We start from the raw sequence: 18810 nt of genomic DNA on the forward strand, positions 1-18810 counted from the left end.
ATGATCCAAGGAATGGAAAATCTGTTTTATGAAAGGAGACTCAAAGAGCTTGGCTTGTTTAGCCTAACCAAAAGAAGGCCGAGGACAGATATGATTGCTGTCTATAAATATATCAGGGAAGGAGAGGAATTATTTAAGCTCAGTACCAATGTGGACACAAGAACAAATGGATATAATCTGGCCATCAGGAAGTTTAGACTTGAAATTATACGAAGGTTTCTAACCATCAGAGGAGTGAAGTTCTGGAATAGCCTTCCAAGGGAAGCATGGGAGACAAATGACATATCTAGCTTCAAGATTAAGCTTCATAAGTTTATGGAGGGGATGGTATGATGAGATAGCCTTATTTTTGCAATTAACTGATCTTTGACTATTAGCAGTAAATATGCCCAATGGCCTGTGATGGGACACTAGATAGGGTGGGATCTGAGTTACTACAGAGAATTATTTCCTGGGTGCCTGGACGGTGAGTCTTGCCCACATGCTCAGGGTTTAGCTGATCACCATATTTGGGGTCGGGAAGGAATTTTCCTCCAGGGCAGACTGGCAGAGGCCCTGGGGGTTTTTCGCCTTCCTCTGCAGAGTGAGGCGGGTCACTTGCTGGAGGATTCTCTGCACCTTGAAGTCTTTAAACCACGAGTTGAGGACTTCAATAGCTTAGACATAGGTCAGGGGTTTGTTACAGGAGTGGGTGGGTGAGAATCGGTGGCCTGTGTTGTGCAGGAGGTCAGACTAGAAGATCATAATGGTCCCTTCTGACCTTAAAGTCTATGCGTCTCTCTGCACTCTCTGGAATGCACCCTGCCCTGGCACTGACGGGCCCAGCTTGGCATGTCCCAGTGCTTTCTTTGCTGGCTGCAGCCCTGTAAACCTGCCTGCAGCTAGGACTTTCCATGGGGAACGAGGACACTGAGGGGGGGCCACAAGGCTGCACAGTTCCTCTTCTTGCCATCTCCAGGCTGCAGACTCAGAGACAATTAATTAATTGCTAGTGGAACCCCTCTTCCAAAGAAGTTGTCAATAAGCAGCACGACAGTTGCTAATATCCAAACTCTATTAATGTTCAAGTCAATGGGACAGAATTGGTTCTTGGGAAAACGTTGCTAATAACCAAAAGTTGTCTTCATCAGGATGGCATCCACTGTATAACCAAAACATATGTGAATGCAAAGTTAGAGGCTCTCTCAAAAGATAGCTGGGATGGAGATACTTATAGGTGAAATGTGGATTACAACTTAGCTGTAAACCCTCATTGTGGTTCAGACACTGGTCCTTGCACACAGGCTGTGTGTTGGGAAAAAAAACACTATTTGAAGGTACAGACTACTCCCCTTTTGAACTCAGGTTAAAGACAAAATAAACTTACAGTTAGGGCCCTACCAAATTCACAGTCTATTTTGGTCAATTTCACAGTCGTAGGATTTAAAAAATTATAAATTTCATGATTTCAGCTATTTAAATCTGAAATTTCATGGTGTTGTAATTGTAGGGATCCTGACCAAAAAGGAGTTGGGGGGGGGTCGCAAGGTTATTGTGTGTGTGTCTGTGTGTGCACGTGTGTGTGTGCGCACGCGCAAGCAGGGACTGGGGGAGGTGGTAGTGCTACCCTTACTTGTGCACTGTTGCTGGTGCTACCTTCAGAGCTGGGCAGCTGCAGAGCAGCAGCTGCTGGCCAGAAGCCCAGCTCTGAAGGCAGAGCCACCCCCAGCAGCAGTGCAGAAGGAAGGATGGCATGGTATGGTATGGTAGTGCCACCCTTACTTCTGCGCTGCTGCCTGCAGAGCTGGGCCCTCAGTCAGCAACCGCAACTCTCCAACTGCCCAGCTCTGAAGTCAGCACAAAAGTAAGGATGGCAATACCGCAACCCCCCTAAAATGATCCTGTGACCCCCCCCCCGCAACTTCCTTTTGGGTCAGGACCCTCAATTTGATCAATACTGGTCTCCCCCTTGAAATCTATATAGTATAGGGTAAAAGTACACAGACAACCAGATTTCATGGGAGGAGACCAGATTTCACAGTCCGTGACACATTTTTCATGGCCATGAATTTGGTAGGGCCCTAATAGCCAGTGGATTCACAACTATACCTGTCCCCTGGCCTAAGCCTGCCCCACTCCAAACTCTCAGTGTAGTTTCTTTATACCGACTGTATAAGTTATAAAGCAGAATTACACTAACTAAATTCAGAGCCTTCTACAGCCATAACTTGAGCCAGAATATTTAGATATAAACCTGTAGCTACCCAAGTTCAGAAGTAAGTCCAAGGCAATAGAGTAGGAGTTCTCATACTATGGTCTACAGAACACTTTCTGGTAGTCCATAGTACCAACAGAAGAGGAAGAAAATACCACAAAATAGGTGAAGAATTTTAAGGAGGTATTTACAGGAAGATCACAAAAACTGGTTCACAGAATGAAGACGCTTATATGTGTGTTAACTTAGTCTTTTTGTTGGTGAACTTTATCTAATGCTACTAAAAAACTAAAGTGTTACTAATTGATTTTAAGAAACTAGAACTTGAATTAACTGACCTGTCAAAGCCAGCACAGGCATTTCCATCCAAACCCAGAGCATTTGCAAAGTATATTAAGAAAAAAAATCCCACTATGGGTCCCATGAATGGAGACATTTGTGGTGGTTATGCTTTCTCTTGCAGAAATTCACTGTTTTTTTAAAAAGGTGATAAATACATACATACACTATTCAGTTGGAGAGTCTCTATTTGGAAATACAGGAAAATGTTGGGTTTGATGCCACAAGCTCCAAGAACAGGAGGGGATTTATTAAAAGAAAGATGTTTTTCTCATTATCTAGTTTATGCAACAAAGATTCTCAAATCACTTATTTCTTACAGACTTAGAAAAATATGGGACCTTAAACTGAGTGCAGTTTTTAACTCACTGTCACCATAAATAAACCCCTGAACAACACAAATTCAGGAAAAAGTAACTGAAGTTATATTTTGACAAATTTCAAATAGAAAATAAAAAAAATAAACATATGAATGCTGGAAATATTCACATTTAACAAAAAGTTTAACCAAATGAGGAAACTTGAACTTAGTAAGGGCCACGTGTCTGGCCATCACAAATATGAGAGGTGGGAAAGGAAGGAGACAGAAAAATCCATTATCAGTAGTAAGTATAAGTTTAAAAAAAAATTGTTGAGCACCTCCTGGACACAATCAAGCAGTGGAGGAAACTCCACAGTTAAAAAACAAACACTCAGTTGTAATTAAATTGGTTATTCTCATAATGAAATAAAATTGAATATTAAAAATGCAGCATCTCTCCTTAAATACACAGGAAAAATATATTTCATGTCCATGAAAGGTTCACAACACCACAACATGCTTCAGAGGTACAGCTAGAGATACATTTTATACCTAACACAAGTACTTATTACAGATTTCTATTCCTTCCCATCTTCTCACAGCATTTTGACTTTGTTCCTGAGAGTTACAGTGCTAAATTCATTTAACAGAAGAAACGGCACAATTTTTAAGAAGTACTTTGAATATAAACATTTAGAGGAACCAGTGAATATTTAATCTTTACAGAAAATAAACACATTTAAATGTATATACAAAGAACTCATTTTTATTTTGCTTACCGTATCCCATATCTGAAGTTTTATCTGTTTTCCATCAATTGTTATCATTCGAGCACCAAATTCTACACCTGAAGAGGAGATTTTAAGAGTTACAGTGTTACTACCCAAATGGGAAAAATCTATCCAACATGAAATTAGAACAGGTGGGGTAGACTTAACTCAACTTTGTAACCATAGGAGGCAACCTTGCAGTGCACTTTTACTTTATATTATACTCTTGTTCAGTGGTTCTTAACACATGGCCCAATCAGCACACAGCTATAGCTCATCGGACATTCTCAGGGCCACACAGAGAGCTGCATATACAGCCCACAATAGGTTGAGAACCACTGCTCTAATTGTTTTCCTATATTGCCTTTACTGCTTTAAATGTACACTGCTTTTTCTAAATCTTCCAAAAGACTTAATAAAAAGGTGTTTGTTTCCTTAGTTCAAGTGGGTGAAAAAAACAAACAAACAAAAAAAACACACCTATGTGTCTGTTTAGGCTTACAGAGGAAATTAAAGATAAACATACAACCGTACTCAAAAATGAATATACACAAGATTGTTATTGGAATGCTATAATGTTGATTTTCATTATTTTCTCAAAATATATATTTATACATGTTTTACATAAGCAAGAAATTCAAACAGACTGAAAGTAAAAATTCTGACCATTTGCAGTTAGTACAGCAATAAAAGCATGAAGTAAATATTGCTACCACTGTATAATCAATATCTGTAAAGAATTTCATAGTTTCTCACCTGTAAATAGCATTTTTTGATGGATAGGGTCAATTTTTAACTAGAGAAGTTTGTGCTTATATTAGAATTTAATACCTTGATGCGTCAAAGTAAAATTGTAGAATTTTTGAGCACTAATCAAAGTATCTCAAGGCTGCCATTAGCTTCCTCAACTGTAAGTGCTAAGCAGGGATTTGGAGCAATTACATTTTTGAATTGCTCCATTCCAGGTCTGCTCCGGCACCAATAGTGACTGCTCCGACTCCGCTCCGCACTCCGACTCAAATTAATTTTTAACTAAATAAAAAAAAAAGTGCATACTGTAATTTTGAAAAGAACATTTTTATTCAGACTTTTAAAACAATTTAAATATCCACAATGGTACAAACTAGAATCATTCATAATTCATTCTGTAAAAAGTTATTGAAGCAATCAAGTTGTCTTTCATAACCTGCAGCAGATCATTTAAAATGAACTTTAAAGCCGAAAACAGTCACTCTACACTAGCTTGAGTTGTTAGCATGCTTGAAGCAATTCTACAGGCAGCCTGAATGCGGTGTGGGTAGCTGTGAATGGCCTCAAAAACAGACTTAACTTTTAGCCTACCAATAGGCTCCATCGCCTCTCAATCTTCCCTAAAGTTTCTCTCGAATAATGCTTCATTACAATTATGAATCGCAGAAACTCGCCAGTGTCTTTCTTGTCTATCCAATTCCTTTTCGAAGGCGTCATCTTCTGAAGAATTGGTGCTTGAATTATCTCCATTTCCCTGTGATGGTTGAAGACGTCTCAGGGATGGACACTCCAACAAATTCAGAGTGGAGACGGAAGCCTACTATTTCTGAAGGATGTGAACTTCCTGAAACTGCAAATTCGATTGTTGATGACTCCTTTTGCTGTATTTCATTTTCTTCAACCTCTTTCACTGAGTTCAAATGTAGCAACAGATTTTGTTTTTCGAGTCAAGCAATATCAAGGAGCCCTTCCTTTGCCTTTAGTATTTCCCTTGAGGTAAGAAGAATCCAATACCATGGGTCAACATAAACTCCAGCAAGGAAATGAATATTGTCAAAAAGCTTCTCTTCGTGTTTCTGCATGGAGGATAGAATTCCTTCTGCAATTTGTCCACCATTTTCTTGCAAGAATTTTGACAGTTTTCGCCATTCCTTCATTAAAACTCCCAGGGTTACATCAACAGCTTGAAGATTCATGGTTGTTTGGTTTGGCTTTGCCAAGAGGTCTCGCAGGTTCTTCACTTCGTCCCATTCAGCTTTTGTGAACTTGAGTTCTCTTGTTCCAGCAGCAGCCACTTGTTCACCGTAAGATTGAAAAACAAGACGCCGATCAATCATCGCAAATGTTGAACCCCAGGTGAATCACAGTATCCAAAGATTGAGTTACCCCATGTAGATCAAGCAGAACACTTCGAATACTTGGGGTTCGTAGTTTGACAACAACTTGTTGAATTTTTGCCAGAAATTTCTTATGTTCTTTGTTCAGTCCATCCCAGATTGCCAACTGAAGAGCATGAATACCACACGTCATCAGTTGGACTTTTGAGTCGTCCTCATGAAGCCATGTTGGAAGTATGAGGCTAGGGTCATTAACCCATTGCGCAGCAGCATCCATGTTGAGTTCAATTTAATCCATTCCTTTAGTTCCTTCATCAGGCAAAATAGCTTCAGTTCTGTCCACATCCCTGTTCTCAGAGGCAGAAATGGTTTCATTGTCCTTGCTGAAATTTTTGACGGCACACGTCCCGTTTGCTGCATTGTCAACGCAGATGATCAGCACTTCCATTTCACTGTTCCCAATTTTTTTTAAAATAGCTTTTACTTGACTTTTCATGTACGAAGAATTGTGATGCTCTTCAGTGTCGATTATGTCCAAGGTTTTTACCACAGCTTTATCTTTTCCTTCTTCGTAGTACTGAGCATTGATTGCAAGGAAATTTCTGTTTCCATGGGTTGCCACATCCATTTTCAGGTAGCACAATTTTTGCTCCAAAGCTTTCTTGAGCTCTTCGCATCCAGACTCAGCTGTGCTGACAAGTAAATGACGAACCGCATTGTGCCCCATCGAAACGCCAAGCTGCCGACCCATTTCGCCTGCAATTTTTTGGAACCCTTTGTTCTTTAGCCTGAAGGTAGTGAGCGGTGTTGAACTCAAGCAAACCATTTCCATCAGCCCTTCACGGAAAGTACTGGCATCCATAGTGACTGTAACCTTTGAGGACTTCAAATATGAGTCAAATTTTGTTTGCTCAATTTTGAGTTTCTTTTCAGATGAAGCTCTGCAAAAAATCTTTTCTCCAGGTTTCAAAGAGCCAGATGAACGTCGTTTAGCTGTGCCAGCTTTCTGTTTTGCCTCATCTTCCTGGTCCCTTTTTGTAACCAGAGCCGCATAGTTTTCAGGATGGTTAAGTTTTACATGCCGCCAAAGGCTGAAACTTTTCACGGCACTTGCTTCACTTGTCTTGAAGCTACATGGTTTGAGCTCGCCATTCATTTCCTTTTCCACCTTGCATGTTGCTGATTGCTTCTTTGCTTTTCCCAAAAGCCCAAATTTGGGCTTTTCAAATTCAAAAGTAAAGATGTCATTGAGATCCTTTTCCGTAAATCTGCTATCAATTATGGGGGGCAGATTTGAATTTTTTTTGTTGAAGCCATGGCCAAATCTTCTTGTGCTGCTACTGCATCCAAATGTTTCTTGTTATGATCTTTAAAAAGCAATGAACAAAAGCATTACATTTTTTTATAAATGTACCTGCTTGTGATATCTTAACCACTTAAGGTACTTCTAATTTATTTTGGATTTTCTGGACAAAAATGATTGCATTTTCTTTTTACACAAAATTATTATTAAAGTATATTTTAACATGTTTCTTGCAGTTTTAATGAAGTATTTTTAATATACATAATATAAATGTTTATTTATAAATTGCAAGTTAGGTTTTCTTATGAAATTTTGAGGTAAAATATTAGAAATATTTTCCAAGTTTTTAATATCTCAAAAACGCTTTAATATAGATATATCAATGAAATTTGGTATGTGCTGTAGCGTTAGTATGTGCTATCGCTGTTCTACAACATTAATTGTTGGGAAGTAACGAGGCTACACGTTACAAGGTTGAAAATAAACTTTAACGGGGAACAAAATATTACCACTTGTAGCCAGGGGCAGCCAACAACAAGTCTTTCTTGAAATATGAAATAAAAATGACCAACCACCAGTTTGGGATGCCTATGGTTTAAATAATTTTGGATAATGTAATACGGTAGTACATACTAACGCTAAGATACAGACAAAGTAATGGAATTATATTAAAAGCATTTTTGAGATATTAATCAGAAATTAACTTTTCATCACCTCCTTGAAGGGACTGTAGCTCCTTTAAGCAGAATTTTAGGACATGTGTTCACAGAAACCTTTTTTTCTTAAAATGACCTAAGGATTCACCCCCAAAGTTGTGCTAGACATTTTCCACTCACTCTGGATATATCACAAAAATCACTCCTAATTTATGCAAAATGTTTACTGTATATTTATATGCCTGCTGCATGTGACTTTTCCAGTAAATTTAAAATTACGAACAGTGTTACCAAAAGACCATTGAACAGATGACATATAAAATAAGTCTGCCAGAGTGATACGGGAGCATGTACAAATGAACAAACGTACCAGTAACGGGAGCCCATATGAGAAATGAGCTTAAGTTGTTAATATCTCTTGCAATATCTTAATATATCAATAAATAAAAACATTTTTTTTGCAATATACCTGTTTGTGATATCTTAAATGTTGCATCTTGCGTCACACTTCTCCGTAATCGCAGCACTCAGGGCGTCTCATTGATAAATCCTTACAAAAGAAGTATCAACACATACTAATCCAACTATCTAACTAATCTATGTGAGTATATACTCGCCTAACCTTGGCACAAGGGTGGGAGCAGTCTGCAGTGTTGCCGGATGTCTGATAATTATCTGATTCTTTAATATATTTATTAATAAACATATCTCAAAAAAATTTTGTATCTGTACGTTAAATCTTGATTTCGGCCGAAGTGAAAACAACTGTGACACATTACGTAAAGTGGTAAAGTAGATGTTAATATCAATTGTTATACAATCTGAAACTTTTTGGCACCTTTAAGACTTTTGTGCTAAATATAATTCATTTTGGATTGAAAATGGGAAAAAAACAAAACTGGAGCAGTCAAGATTTTCTGTGCTCTGGCTCTGCTCCAGCTCCAGGCAAAAACTTGCAGCTCCACTGCTCTGCGCTCCAGCTCCAGGCTCCGCTCCAAAGCCCTGGTGCTAAGTACCCAAAATAAAAACAAAAAAAACCAACCTTGGTGAGACAGTGGTAAAAATGAGATTAGTCTGAAAAAGAAATGAATTCTACTCAAGGTTGGATTAAATTGGCAATGTTTATTGGTGAGTGTAAGGTATAGTGAAAGCGACCATAGTCAAGGAGATATATTTCACTAACAGGCCAGTTTAACAAACACTATAAACTATACCAATAGTACTAACACATCATAACAGCAAAAGATTGATGCTGCCCATCCGAGCAGAGCTATTTACATATAAAAGAGACTTGTTGAGTGGACATGGCACATCAACAGGATGGGATCTGGGGCATTTCTTCAGTACATAAGCACAGGACTATTTCTTAAGAACAGATGCTTCAACAGTTTTGGTAAATACTGTGGGCAAAGTTTTCAAACTTGGGTGTGAAATTATGCTCCTCAACTCAGGGTTAGGCACCTAAACAGAAGTGACCTTATTTTTAAAGCTGCTGAACTCTCCCTGTCATAACAAAGTCAATGGGTTCTGCAGGTACTCACTACTACTGGAAAATAAGGATTTAATAGTTTAGTTTTAGGAACTTAATTTGAAAATTTTGGCTAGTGTCTGCAGACATGCAAGGGTGGGATTTTCAAAGGAGCTTAAGGAAGTTATACACCAAATCCCACTGAAAGTTGGAACTGTAATACCCAGAGGTACATTTGAAAACCCAGCCTAAGTGTCTTTCTATAGCAGTGATATTCAGACCTCAGTGGTTCAGGAGCCAAATTAGTGATCAACCTCACCCCAAAGAGCCAAGCAGTGTGAAGTCCTTGTTTCATTTACTATATTACTAGATGTTCATATTTAAACTGTATGACAGGGGAAATATTTTTTTTTATAAATATATTGCTATTTTATTAATTACAATTGGTTAACAACATAGTAAAAGCATGCTGGGAGAAAGTACATGTGGGTGGCACAGCCTGAAAATTGTGGTGGGTGGGTAGAGTACCTGGGGCAAACTTTTCCCATTCTTTCCTTTCCCCGCCATGCTCCTAAATTCTGTTCCTATCCCCCATTTTGTCCTTGGATAGGCCCAAACCTTTTAACAACTCCAGATCCCAACCCCCGCCCCCCTCCTGCCAGCAACTGCCTTCCCTCAGGTCTCCAATGCTGGCTGCTGGTGAGATAGGCAGAGCAGGCACTGTAGTCATCATAGGAACCGCAGCTCTTTACCATCACCCAGACAGATACAGGAGAATCCAGCTAGCTGCAGAAATACGTGACAGTGTGGCAAATGTGTGAATCTTATTCACGATTTGACATACTTGACAGCCCTGGTCTTGAAAGAAAGATGACAAGAAATCTGCCTCCAAAGACCAAGTCCCGGTTCCTTATTCAACCAGCCTACCTGGTTCCAAAACTAGGGGGAACAAAGCTGCTGCTAAGGCTGACAGTTTGAAGTACTTCAGAGACAGCTGCGTACAATGTCTGGGAGGTCTGTCAAGAGACAGACCATCTTGCACTCTTCTGCTAAAAGAGAAACGATTGTTTGTTTTGCACACGTCAATTTTAAGTACTCCCACAGGAGAGGAGCTTCATTAATCTACGAGAAACTATACAAGAGGGTGGGAAGCAAAAGTGGGTACAGCCTCATGTTGTCCATCCTGTGGAAGGCTGAGCATAATTGGGGAGGCTACCTTAACAGGGACCTTGAAATAACCTGAATTGTAGTTAAAAGATTCTGCAATTTCATTGTTGGCTGGTGCCTGTTCAAGCATAGCCTAAGTAAAACTCATCTGAAGACCAGCCTTGACCACAAGAGAAAAATGTGGTCATTTTTTACCATGCATCAGAAGTATCCATCTGCTTCACAGCAGAAAGTAAAAATTTGCACATTTGTTTCATACAAAAAAAGAAAAAAAAAAGTCAGGTCATAGCTAATACATTCCCTCCCAGCTCACTCATTTCATCTAGCTCTCCCACCAACAGACACACCTCACACACACACGCAACCCCCCCATCATGCCAGTCCAGCTGCACAACCAGGCCTCAAACCTTGCCCTTCCAGGTGATAATCATATCCACAATTCGACCTTTCACCATCAGGAAACTCTATACAATTTCTCATCTAGTAAACAAAGGTGTCTATTTGTTGAAGTCTGCTTTATTTTTAATCTTAATTTTATGCTCATGGCAAATGGCAGAGACCCCTGGAGACTGAAGTCTAACCCACTGAGCAAATGCAAGCTCTCCACAGCATTCTACTAATGTGCTTCAAGCCTGATCAGTTTCTGTGCCCACTCAATCTATGGCCTTCCTACAGAGGCAACCAAGGAGGTTGCAAATTATGATTGTGGAGCACTTCTGTGATGTGAATATTTACTCACTAGGAACTGGATTATCTTATTTCACATCAGTTATGATACAGGCAGCAGACAGCAAAGACATATGATTTGTGCCACAATAAAACAAATGGCAATTAAGTGAAAGGATATACAACCTGTAACCAACATGCTGAGGCATCTAGCTGTCCATCACCTTTAAAAATAGATCCTTATTTTTAAATACTTTTTCAATAGAATATTTAATAGGAAGAACTTACCAATAGTAAGGTCATGCACTGGTTGAAACCTCTTGTCTGTAAACTGTAACAATAAACATGATTTCCCAACACCTGAAAGAGAGAATATTTTCTTCAAGCAAATTCAAAAACTTTACTTAAGCTGCAGCAATTAAAACCTAAATTATAACTCATTTAAAACAATATATATCAGACAATTTATCATTAGACCCATTTTGATATACAGGCCCTGACATTTGTTTATCCTTGTAATATTATATTATTATATCCTTGTCTTACATATTTTAAGACAATTTCACAAGTGTCTGGAAAGTGACAACCACAATTCGAAGATTAACAGTTAAAATAATACACTTTATCTTTCATTCTCTCACTCTGTAATGTGAACGGCACTTTTCCCTCTCAGTACCCAACGAACAGTTTCTCTATCACTTCCACTTGTACTTTTACCTTTCTCTCTTCCATATCCCTTCCTTCATGCTGCTTACACACTGCCAGATACATGCCTGCTACCTTTAAAAATGTGGCCAGAATAATCTGATCATCAACCTACCAAACAGAGAAAAAGCAGAGCGCACCAGGGAACTCCAATCCTACAGTGATTTTTGGGGTGTCTGGGATAGCAATCTTGGTGGTGGGGTCAGAACAGAGAGAATGTAATTGAACAGCCTACATGAATGTGACAGCAAAACCACTAGGACTCTTACAAGATTTTGTTGCATTATGGCAGAACAAGGCCATAAGAATGGCACCACAAAGTAGAAGGTCCATAAAAAAAAAAAATGTACTTAAGTTATATGAAGACAATGTCATCAGCAGACAGAACTGCTGCCTGCCAACAGTATAGAACACTGACCTTTCAGCTTCCTTTTCTTTAACTTTTACGCATGTCTAGGAAATGTGGTATTTTGCTTTAGTTACATAATTCAGCGAGTTATAACCAAAAATATCAGAAGTATGTAAATAGGTTTGTATAAAACTGAGGCAAATTTAAATGTAAGAGGATTGAAGTCTCTCAGAAAGGGATAGAGGGAGACAGTTAAGAGGCAAGATTCCCTAGTTAACACTTGGTTGCAGTTTTTCATTAAATTAGTAGTTCATCTTTCCAGCTGGCTAGGGAAAAATATTTTTATTAATAGATTTATAGAGTCATCTGAAATCCTCCAAGCATTTTGCATGTAGGAATCACTTCCTGTTTCCCACCAATTAAACACAACCACCTCTGGCAAGAACGTTTCATCTCACTGACAAAAGCAAATGTACGCATCAGGGTAGAGTAAAGTATCTTGTCTAATTAAAGCCACAGGAAGACTTTTGGTAGAGTATCCTTGTTGGAAACATAACCCCTCTATGAAATTAATGCAAGCTTAAGATGCAACAGTCCAAAGATTTGAGTCGTTGTCTATATCGCTGAACAAGCTTTCACAAAAGTCTTGTCCTTGTTTCTTTGTAGCAATGTATTTAGACTGAAAATTAATTCAGACTTAGCTAAACAAAGTGACACTATTAGGCAGTTTAAACCATAGCTTGAAAAAAAAATCATTTATGGTAAGTGGGAAGTTTTTCCTGGAGAACATAGGAGGCTCAAGCCATCAATTTCTGCTGAATTTGAGATTACATTTCAAATTAATTAAGTTTCTGAACCTAACAGTTAAGATATCCTTCCAAATTGAATCTAATATAAAACCATGTAGTTTTGTCTTCCTAAATCTGCAGACAGCTGTAGCCACTCTGCTACTGCTCAGACTTACTAAGGAGCAGGAGAATGAAACTAAAGCCTTGTCTACACTGGCAAGTTTGTGCGCAGTAAAACAGCTTTGAGCGCTGTAACTCCCGAGGTGTACACACTGCCAAGCCACTTAGTGCGCAGAAACTGTGCAATTGTAGCACTCTAAAAAAATCACCCCAATGAGAGGCGTCCAGCTTTCTGCACCGGGACCACAGCGCTGCAGCGCCAGCATAGACACTGGCAATTACAGCGCTGCGATTGGCCTCCAGGAGATGTCCCACAGTGCATGTTCTCACCTCTCTGGTCATCATTTTGAACTCTACTGCCCTGCCCTCAGATGACCAGCCGTCATCCCCACCCTGTACATTCCTTTTCAAATTTGAAAGTCCCCTTCCTGTTTGCTCGGTGATGTGTGCAGTGGTCTTAGCGCATCTTTCCAGGTGGCCATGCCTGCTCAACGCACCAGGCAATCCCCCCACTGGCAGCAATGCTGAGCTGCTGGACCTTATCAGCATTTGGAGAGAGGAGGCTGTGCAGTCCCAGCTGTGCTCCAGCCATAGGAATGATGATGCCTGCAGACAGATTTCACAATGCATGATAGAAAGGGACCGTGACCAGGAAACATTCCAGTGTAGGGTAAAAGTGAAGGAGCTGCGGAACGCCTATCACAAGGCACATGAGGCAAACCACGGCTCCGGTGCTGCACCCATGAGCTCCCAGTTCTACAAAGAGCTGGATGCAATACTTGGTGGCAACCCCATCTCCACTGCAAACTGCGGATACTTTGTTGGCTCGCATGCCAGTCGAGCGTGGACAGAGCCAGGAGGAGGAAATCTTGGATGAAGAGGGGGAGAGGGACCCAGAGGCAGAGGATGACTCGGAGACCAGAAATGCATACATTCAGGAGCTCTCTTCTACCCCGGAGGAGCCTGGCCAATTACAGCAGTCGGATCTTGGCAAAGCACAAACAGGAGAGGAGGCCCCTGGTAAGTGGATCTGATTTTGTGAACTACTTAAGTGAGTCGTTGAGGGCAGGAGGGTTGCAGAAAGCAGGCTTGTATCCCACCGCATGCCTAGTCTGAGCAGCGGAACAGGCTATTTATAGACTCCCTCACTTCACAGGAATCTTCCTCAGAGATCTCCAGGAAACTCTAGTGGAGATACTGGGCAATCCACTGCTGCAGGTTCCTTGCCCCATTAATGGTAACTTTCCCACGCCACTGTGCCATCACAGGGCGGCGGGGGTGGGGGTGGGAGAGAGAAAAGAGAATTGCTACACACAGGCACCAGGCGGGAGCCGCAGGCTTGGGGAAGACCCTCCCCTGATTCACTGCTCACCCTCGCTAGCGAGATATCTTCCATAATGATCACCTCCTGTGGAAAGTGTGGGGACAGGAATGATTATCAGGCCCCCCCCCATACAGTGTTGGTTCTCCCCAAGAGCCACGTGCCCAGTGTACAGCAGGGTATGGGAAGAGTAATTTACCCTGCCCCTGCAACTACTCACCATTTTGTGGGTCTTGTGGCTAATGTGTGCTTTCCCGCGGTCAGCCAGTTAGTGACAAGTGTGAGTACTGGCTGTGTTTTAAACCACTGAATCAGTGTTGTCTGTGTTGCAAACAATACTGCTTCTGTAAAAGGTTGCATTTAAACTTCACAGAGATGACCTTGGGAGCCCGGCCTCCCTCTTTGTTACTGGCAGCAGAACAGCTGCACAGAACTAGAAAGCGGCCAAGAAGAACTAAGGAGGACTTTCTCAGTGAGGTTATGATGCACTCCGCTGCCAAGAAAAAGGAATTGAGGAAGTGGCGGGACAACAAGAAGAGGGACCGAAAGGAGAACGCAGCACACCAGAAAGAAGCCACGGAACGACTCTTAAATGTTATGGAGTGCCAAGTGGACAGGCTCCAGGAGATACTAGCTCTTCAAACCTAGCAGCTTCGAGCCCACCCTCCCCTGCAGCCACAGAACTCTTTCCCATGCATCCTCAACACACTGCCAACACACTTATCAACCTCCTGGCTCCACTCTCTACCCACAGCATTCCACTCCTCCCTCCTCACAGTCCAGCACTGTGGACTCGCACTACACTCAACACCCATCCCTCTACAGTTTGGCCCTGCTGAAGTACAGTACCTGCTGCATTGCACTCCAAAGGAGAAGGCTGGGTATGATCTGTAGCCGTCCCGGGACCCCTCCTCCTCTTGAGACCTTCCCTTCCCCCACCCCGTCCCCCTCCCTGCTGATGAATGTTTTCGTGTGACTCTCCCCTTCGGTTGTTGTCTTTTAATAAAAGATTTGTGTTGGTTTGAAAGCAATCTTTATTCTATTAAGTGAAAGCAAAAAGAGCACTGCAAAGCAACATACAATAATGTCAAGCCCCCTTCTTGCATCATGTGTACCAATCACCTCCTAGAATTACAAGCACTGCAATCCCAAGCATAGCAACAAATATCAGTGGCTTTCAGCTTCAAATTGCTGCATCAAGGCATCCCTGATCCTTACGGCTCCACGCTTTGCCCCTCTAATAGCCCTGGTCTCTAGCTGTTCAAACTCAGCCTCCAGGCACTGAGCCTCTGCGGTTCAGCCCTGAGTGAAGCTTTCACCCGTCCCTTCACAAGTATTACGGTGTGTATAGCACCCAGCTGTAAGCATAGGAATATTGTCATCAGCCATGTCCAACTTCCCATAGAGGCACTGTCAGCGGAATTTTAAACAGCCAAATGCACACTCAACAGTCATTCTGCACTTGCTCAGCCTGCTGTTGAACCGCTCCTTGCTGCTCTCAAGTTGCCCATGTATGGCTTCATGAGCTACGGCATTAAGGGGTAGGCGGTGTCTCCCAGGATCACAATGGGCATTTCAACTTCCCCTACAGTGATCTCCTGGTCAGGGAAGAAAGTCCCTGCTTGCAGCTTCTTGAACAGGTCAGTGTTCTGAAAGATGCATGCATCATGCACCTTTCTGGACCAGCCTGCGTTAATGTCTGTGAAATGCCCACAGTGATCCACAAGCGCCTGGAGAAACACTGAGAAATACCCTTTCCCATTAATGTACTCATGGCTAGGTGGTCTGGTGGCAGAATTGGAATCGCCATTTATTGCCTCTAGGCATTAGGGAAGCCCATTTGTGCAAAGCCATCCACGTCACGCACGCTGCCCTGAGTCACGGTCTTTCGGAGCGGGATGGGATTAATGGCCCCGCACACTTCCATCAACACAACTTCAATGGTCAACTTTCCCACTCTGAACTGGTTAGTGACCGATCGGTAACAGTGTGGAGTAGCCAGCTTCCACAGTGCAATTGCCACGTGCTTCTCCAGCAACAGGGCAGCTCTCATTCTCGTGTCCGAGCACCGCAGGGCTGGGATGAGCTCATCACAGTCCCATGAATGTGGCTTTCCTCATGCGAAAGTTCTGCAGCCACTGCTCGTCATCCCAGACTTGTATCACAATGTGATCCCACCACTCAGTGCTTGTTTCCCAAGCCCAAAAGTGGCGTTTCACTGTGGTCAGCACCTCTGGGAATGCCACAAGCAATCTCATGTCGTAGCTGCTATGTATGGCAAGATCAATGTCGCACTCCTCTTGCCTTTGTAGTTTAAGGAATAACTCCACTGCCACTCGTGACGTGTTGCTCAGTGCGAGCAGCATACTGGTCAACAGCTCGGGATCCATTCCTGCAGCCCAAAAGAGGCAAGGCGCACAGTACACAAACTGCTGAAAGATGGTGCCAAATGCAGATGGAAGCACAAGGATTGCTGGGATGGGAAGCAATGCATCACAGGGCACTGGGACAGGACCCAGGATGCTATGCGACCCCCTCCGCCTTCCCACAACTCTTAGCTGCAAAAGAGAAAAAGGGGCTCTGTGGGATAAGTGCCCAGAGTGCACCCTCCAAATAGCGCTGCAAGTGCCGGAAGTGTGAACATGCTATTGCGCAGGCAATTGTCAGTGTGAACATACAACAGTGGTTTTCCTTCTGTGCTCTCTAAGCAGCGCTGTAACTGCCGTCGCTGTAACTTTGCCAGTGTAGACATGCCCTAACAAAACTCTGGTTAGTTCCACTCTTGCTATTCAAAACCCTGTGAACAGCAGTGAAACTGTCAAAAATCACATCAAACAACAGTCACAAGGGTGAAATGCCTGCAAGGAAACTATTTAAAAACACCATAGTATAGGCTCAAACTAAACACATACCCCAAATTTAAAACAAAAAACAGTAAGAGGAGCAAAAAAAAAAAAAAATGCAATCGTAAGTAAGATACATACAGCAGAGTGAACAAGGCGGTTAAGGCAAAAAGGCATCCTTTAAAAATTGGAAGTCATATACTACTGAGAAAAATAGAAAGGACCACACTCTGGCAAGTCAAGCATAGAAGTATAATTAGGCAGGTCAAAAAAATTTAAAGAGCAAATACCAAAAAACACAAAAACTAACAGGTGGTTGTTTTGCTTTATTTTTTTTTTTTTTTAAAAAGTGCACCAGAAGCAGGAAGCCTGCCAAACAATCAGTTGGGGCACTAAAGGTGCTAACAGAAAACTTAAGGAAGACAAGGCCATTGAGAAGCTAAATGAAATCTTCGCATCAGTCTTCATTGCAGAGGATGTGAGGGAGATCCCCACATACATGAACCATTCTTTTCAGGTGACAATCCTGAGCAACTATCCCAAATTGAGGTGTCAATACAGGAAATTTTGGAACAAAATGAACAAACAGTAATGAGTCACCAGGACCAAATAGTATTCACTCAAGAGTTCTGAAGAAACTCAAATATGAAATCACAGAACTACAGTATGTAACCTATTGCTTAAATCAGCCCCTGTACCAGATGACAGGCAGATAACTAATGTAACTCTGTTTTTTAAAAAGAATCCAGAGTTAATTCTGGCAATTACAGGCCAGTAAGCCTAACTTTAGCATCAGACAAATTAGCTGAAACTGTAGTACAGAACAAAATTATCAGACACACAGATGAACATGATATGTTGGGGAAGAGTTAACATGGCTCTTATAAAGGGAAATCATGCCTCACCAATCTATTACAGTTCTTTCAGAGTGTCAACAAGCATATGGACAAATGTGATTCAGCTGATATAATGTACCTGGACTTTCAGAAAGCCTGTCATAAGGTCCCACACCAAAAGCTCTTAAGCAAAGTAAGCAGTCATGGGACAAGACAGAAGATCCTCTCATGCATCAGTATCTGGTTAAAAGATAGGAAAGAGAGGGTAGGAACAAATGGTCAGTTTTCAAACTAGAAAGTGATAAATAGGATCTGCACCGGGACCAGTACCGTTCAACATGTTCATAAATGATCTGGAAAAAGAGTAAACAGCGCAGATGACACTAACTTATGCAGGATCATTAAGTCCAAAGCTGACTGCAAAGAATTACAAAGGGATCTCACAAAACTGGGTGACTGGACAACAAAATGGCAGATGAGATTCAGTGTTGATAAGTGCAAAGTAGTGCACGTTGGAAAACAATCCAAACTCTACATGCAAAAATGATGGGTTCTAAAAAGATCTCGGCGTCATCATGGATAGTTCTCTGAGAACATCTGCTCAATGTCCAGCGGCAGTCAAAAAAACTAACTATGTTAGGAACCATTAGGAAAGAGAAACTAAGACAGAAAATATCAGAATGCCATGTCTTGAATGCAATCTAAACATTGTAGCATTAATCTATCCCATGAAGACAAGAAAGTGAAACTAACTAGTGTGTGTTTTTATTGTCAAACTGATTGAAAGGCAAATCACCAACAGCATAAATAATGAAAAGTAAATAAGTTTTCAACATAGTCATTCCATTTTAACTATAGGAAATTTTAGAGGTGATGAATCCTCCCCCCTTTATGTTT

At 41.4% G+C, this 18810-nt stretch overlaps 1 protein-coding gene across 1 annotated transcript in view; it reads right to left on the minus strand.

The window, feature by feature from the left end:
- Positions 1 to 18810, minus strand: part of RAB2A (RAB2A, member RAS oncogene family) — an 82116-nt gene that overhangs the window by 51184 nt on the left and 12122 nt on the right. The window contains exons 2-3 of the mRNA XM_084618091.1: positions 11240 to 11311; positions 3614 to 3681 (exon numbers count right to left, since the gene is read on the minus strand). Coding sequence (XP_084474217.1) covers positions 3614 to 3681; positions 11240 to 11311 — 140 coding nt within the window. The remainder of the gene's footprint in view (positions 1 to 3613; positions 3682 to 11239; positions 11312 to 18810) is intronic.

This window comes from Lepidochelys olivacea, assembly GCF_965140295.1.
Source record: "Lepidochelys olivacea isolate rLepOli2 genome assembly, chromosome: 2".
Lineage (NCBI taxonomy): Eukaryota > Metazoa > Chordata > Testudines > Cheloniidae > Lepidochelys > Lepidochelys olivacea.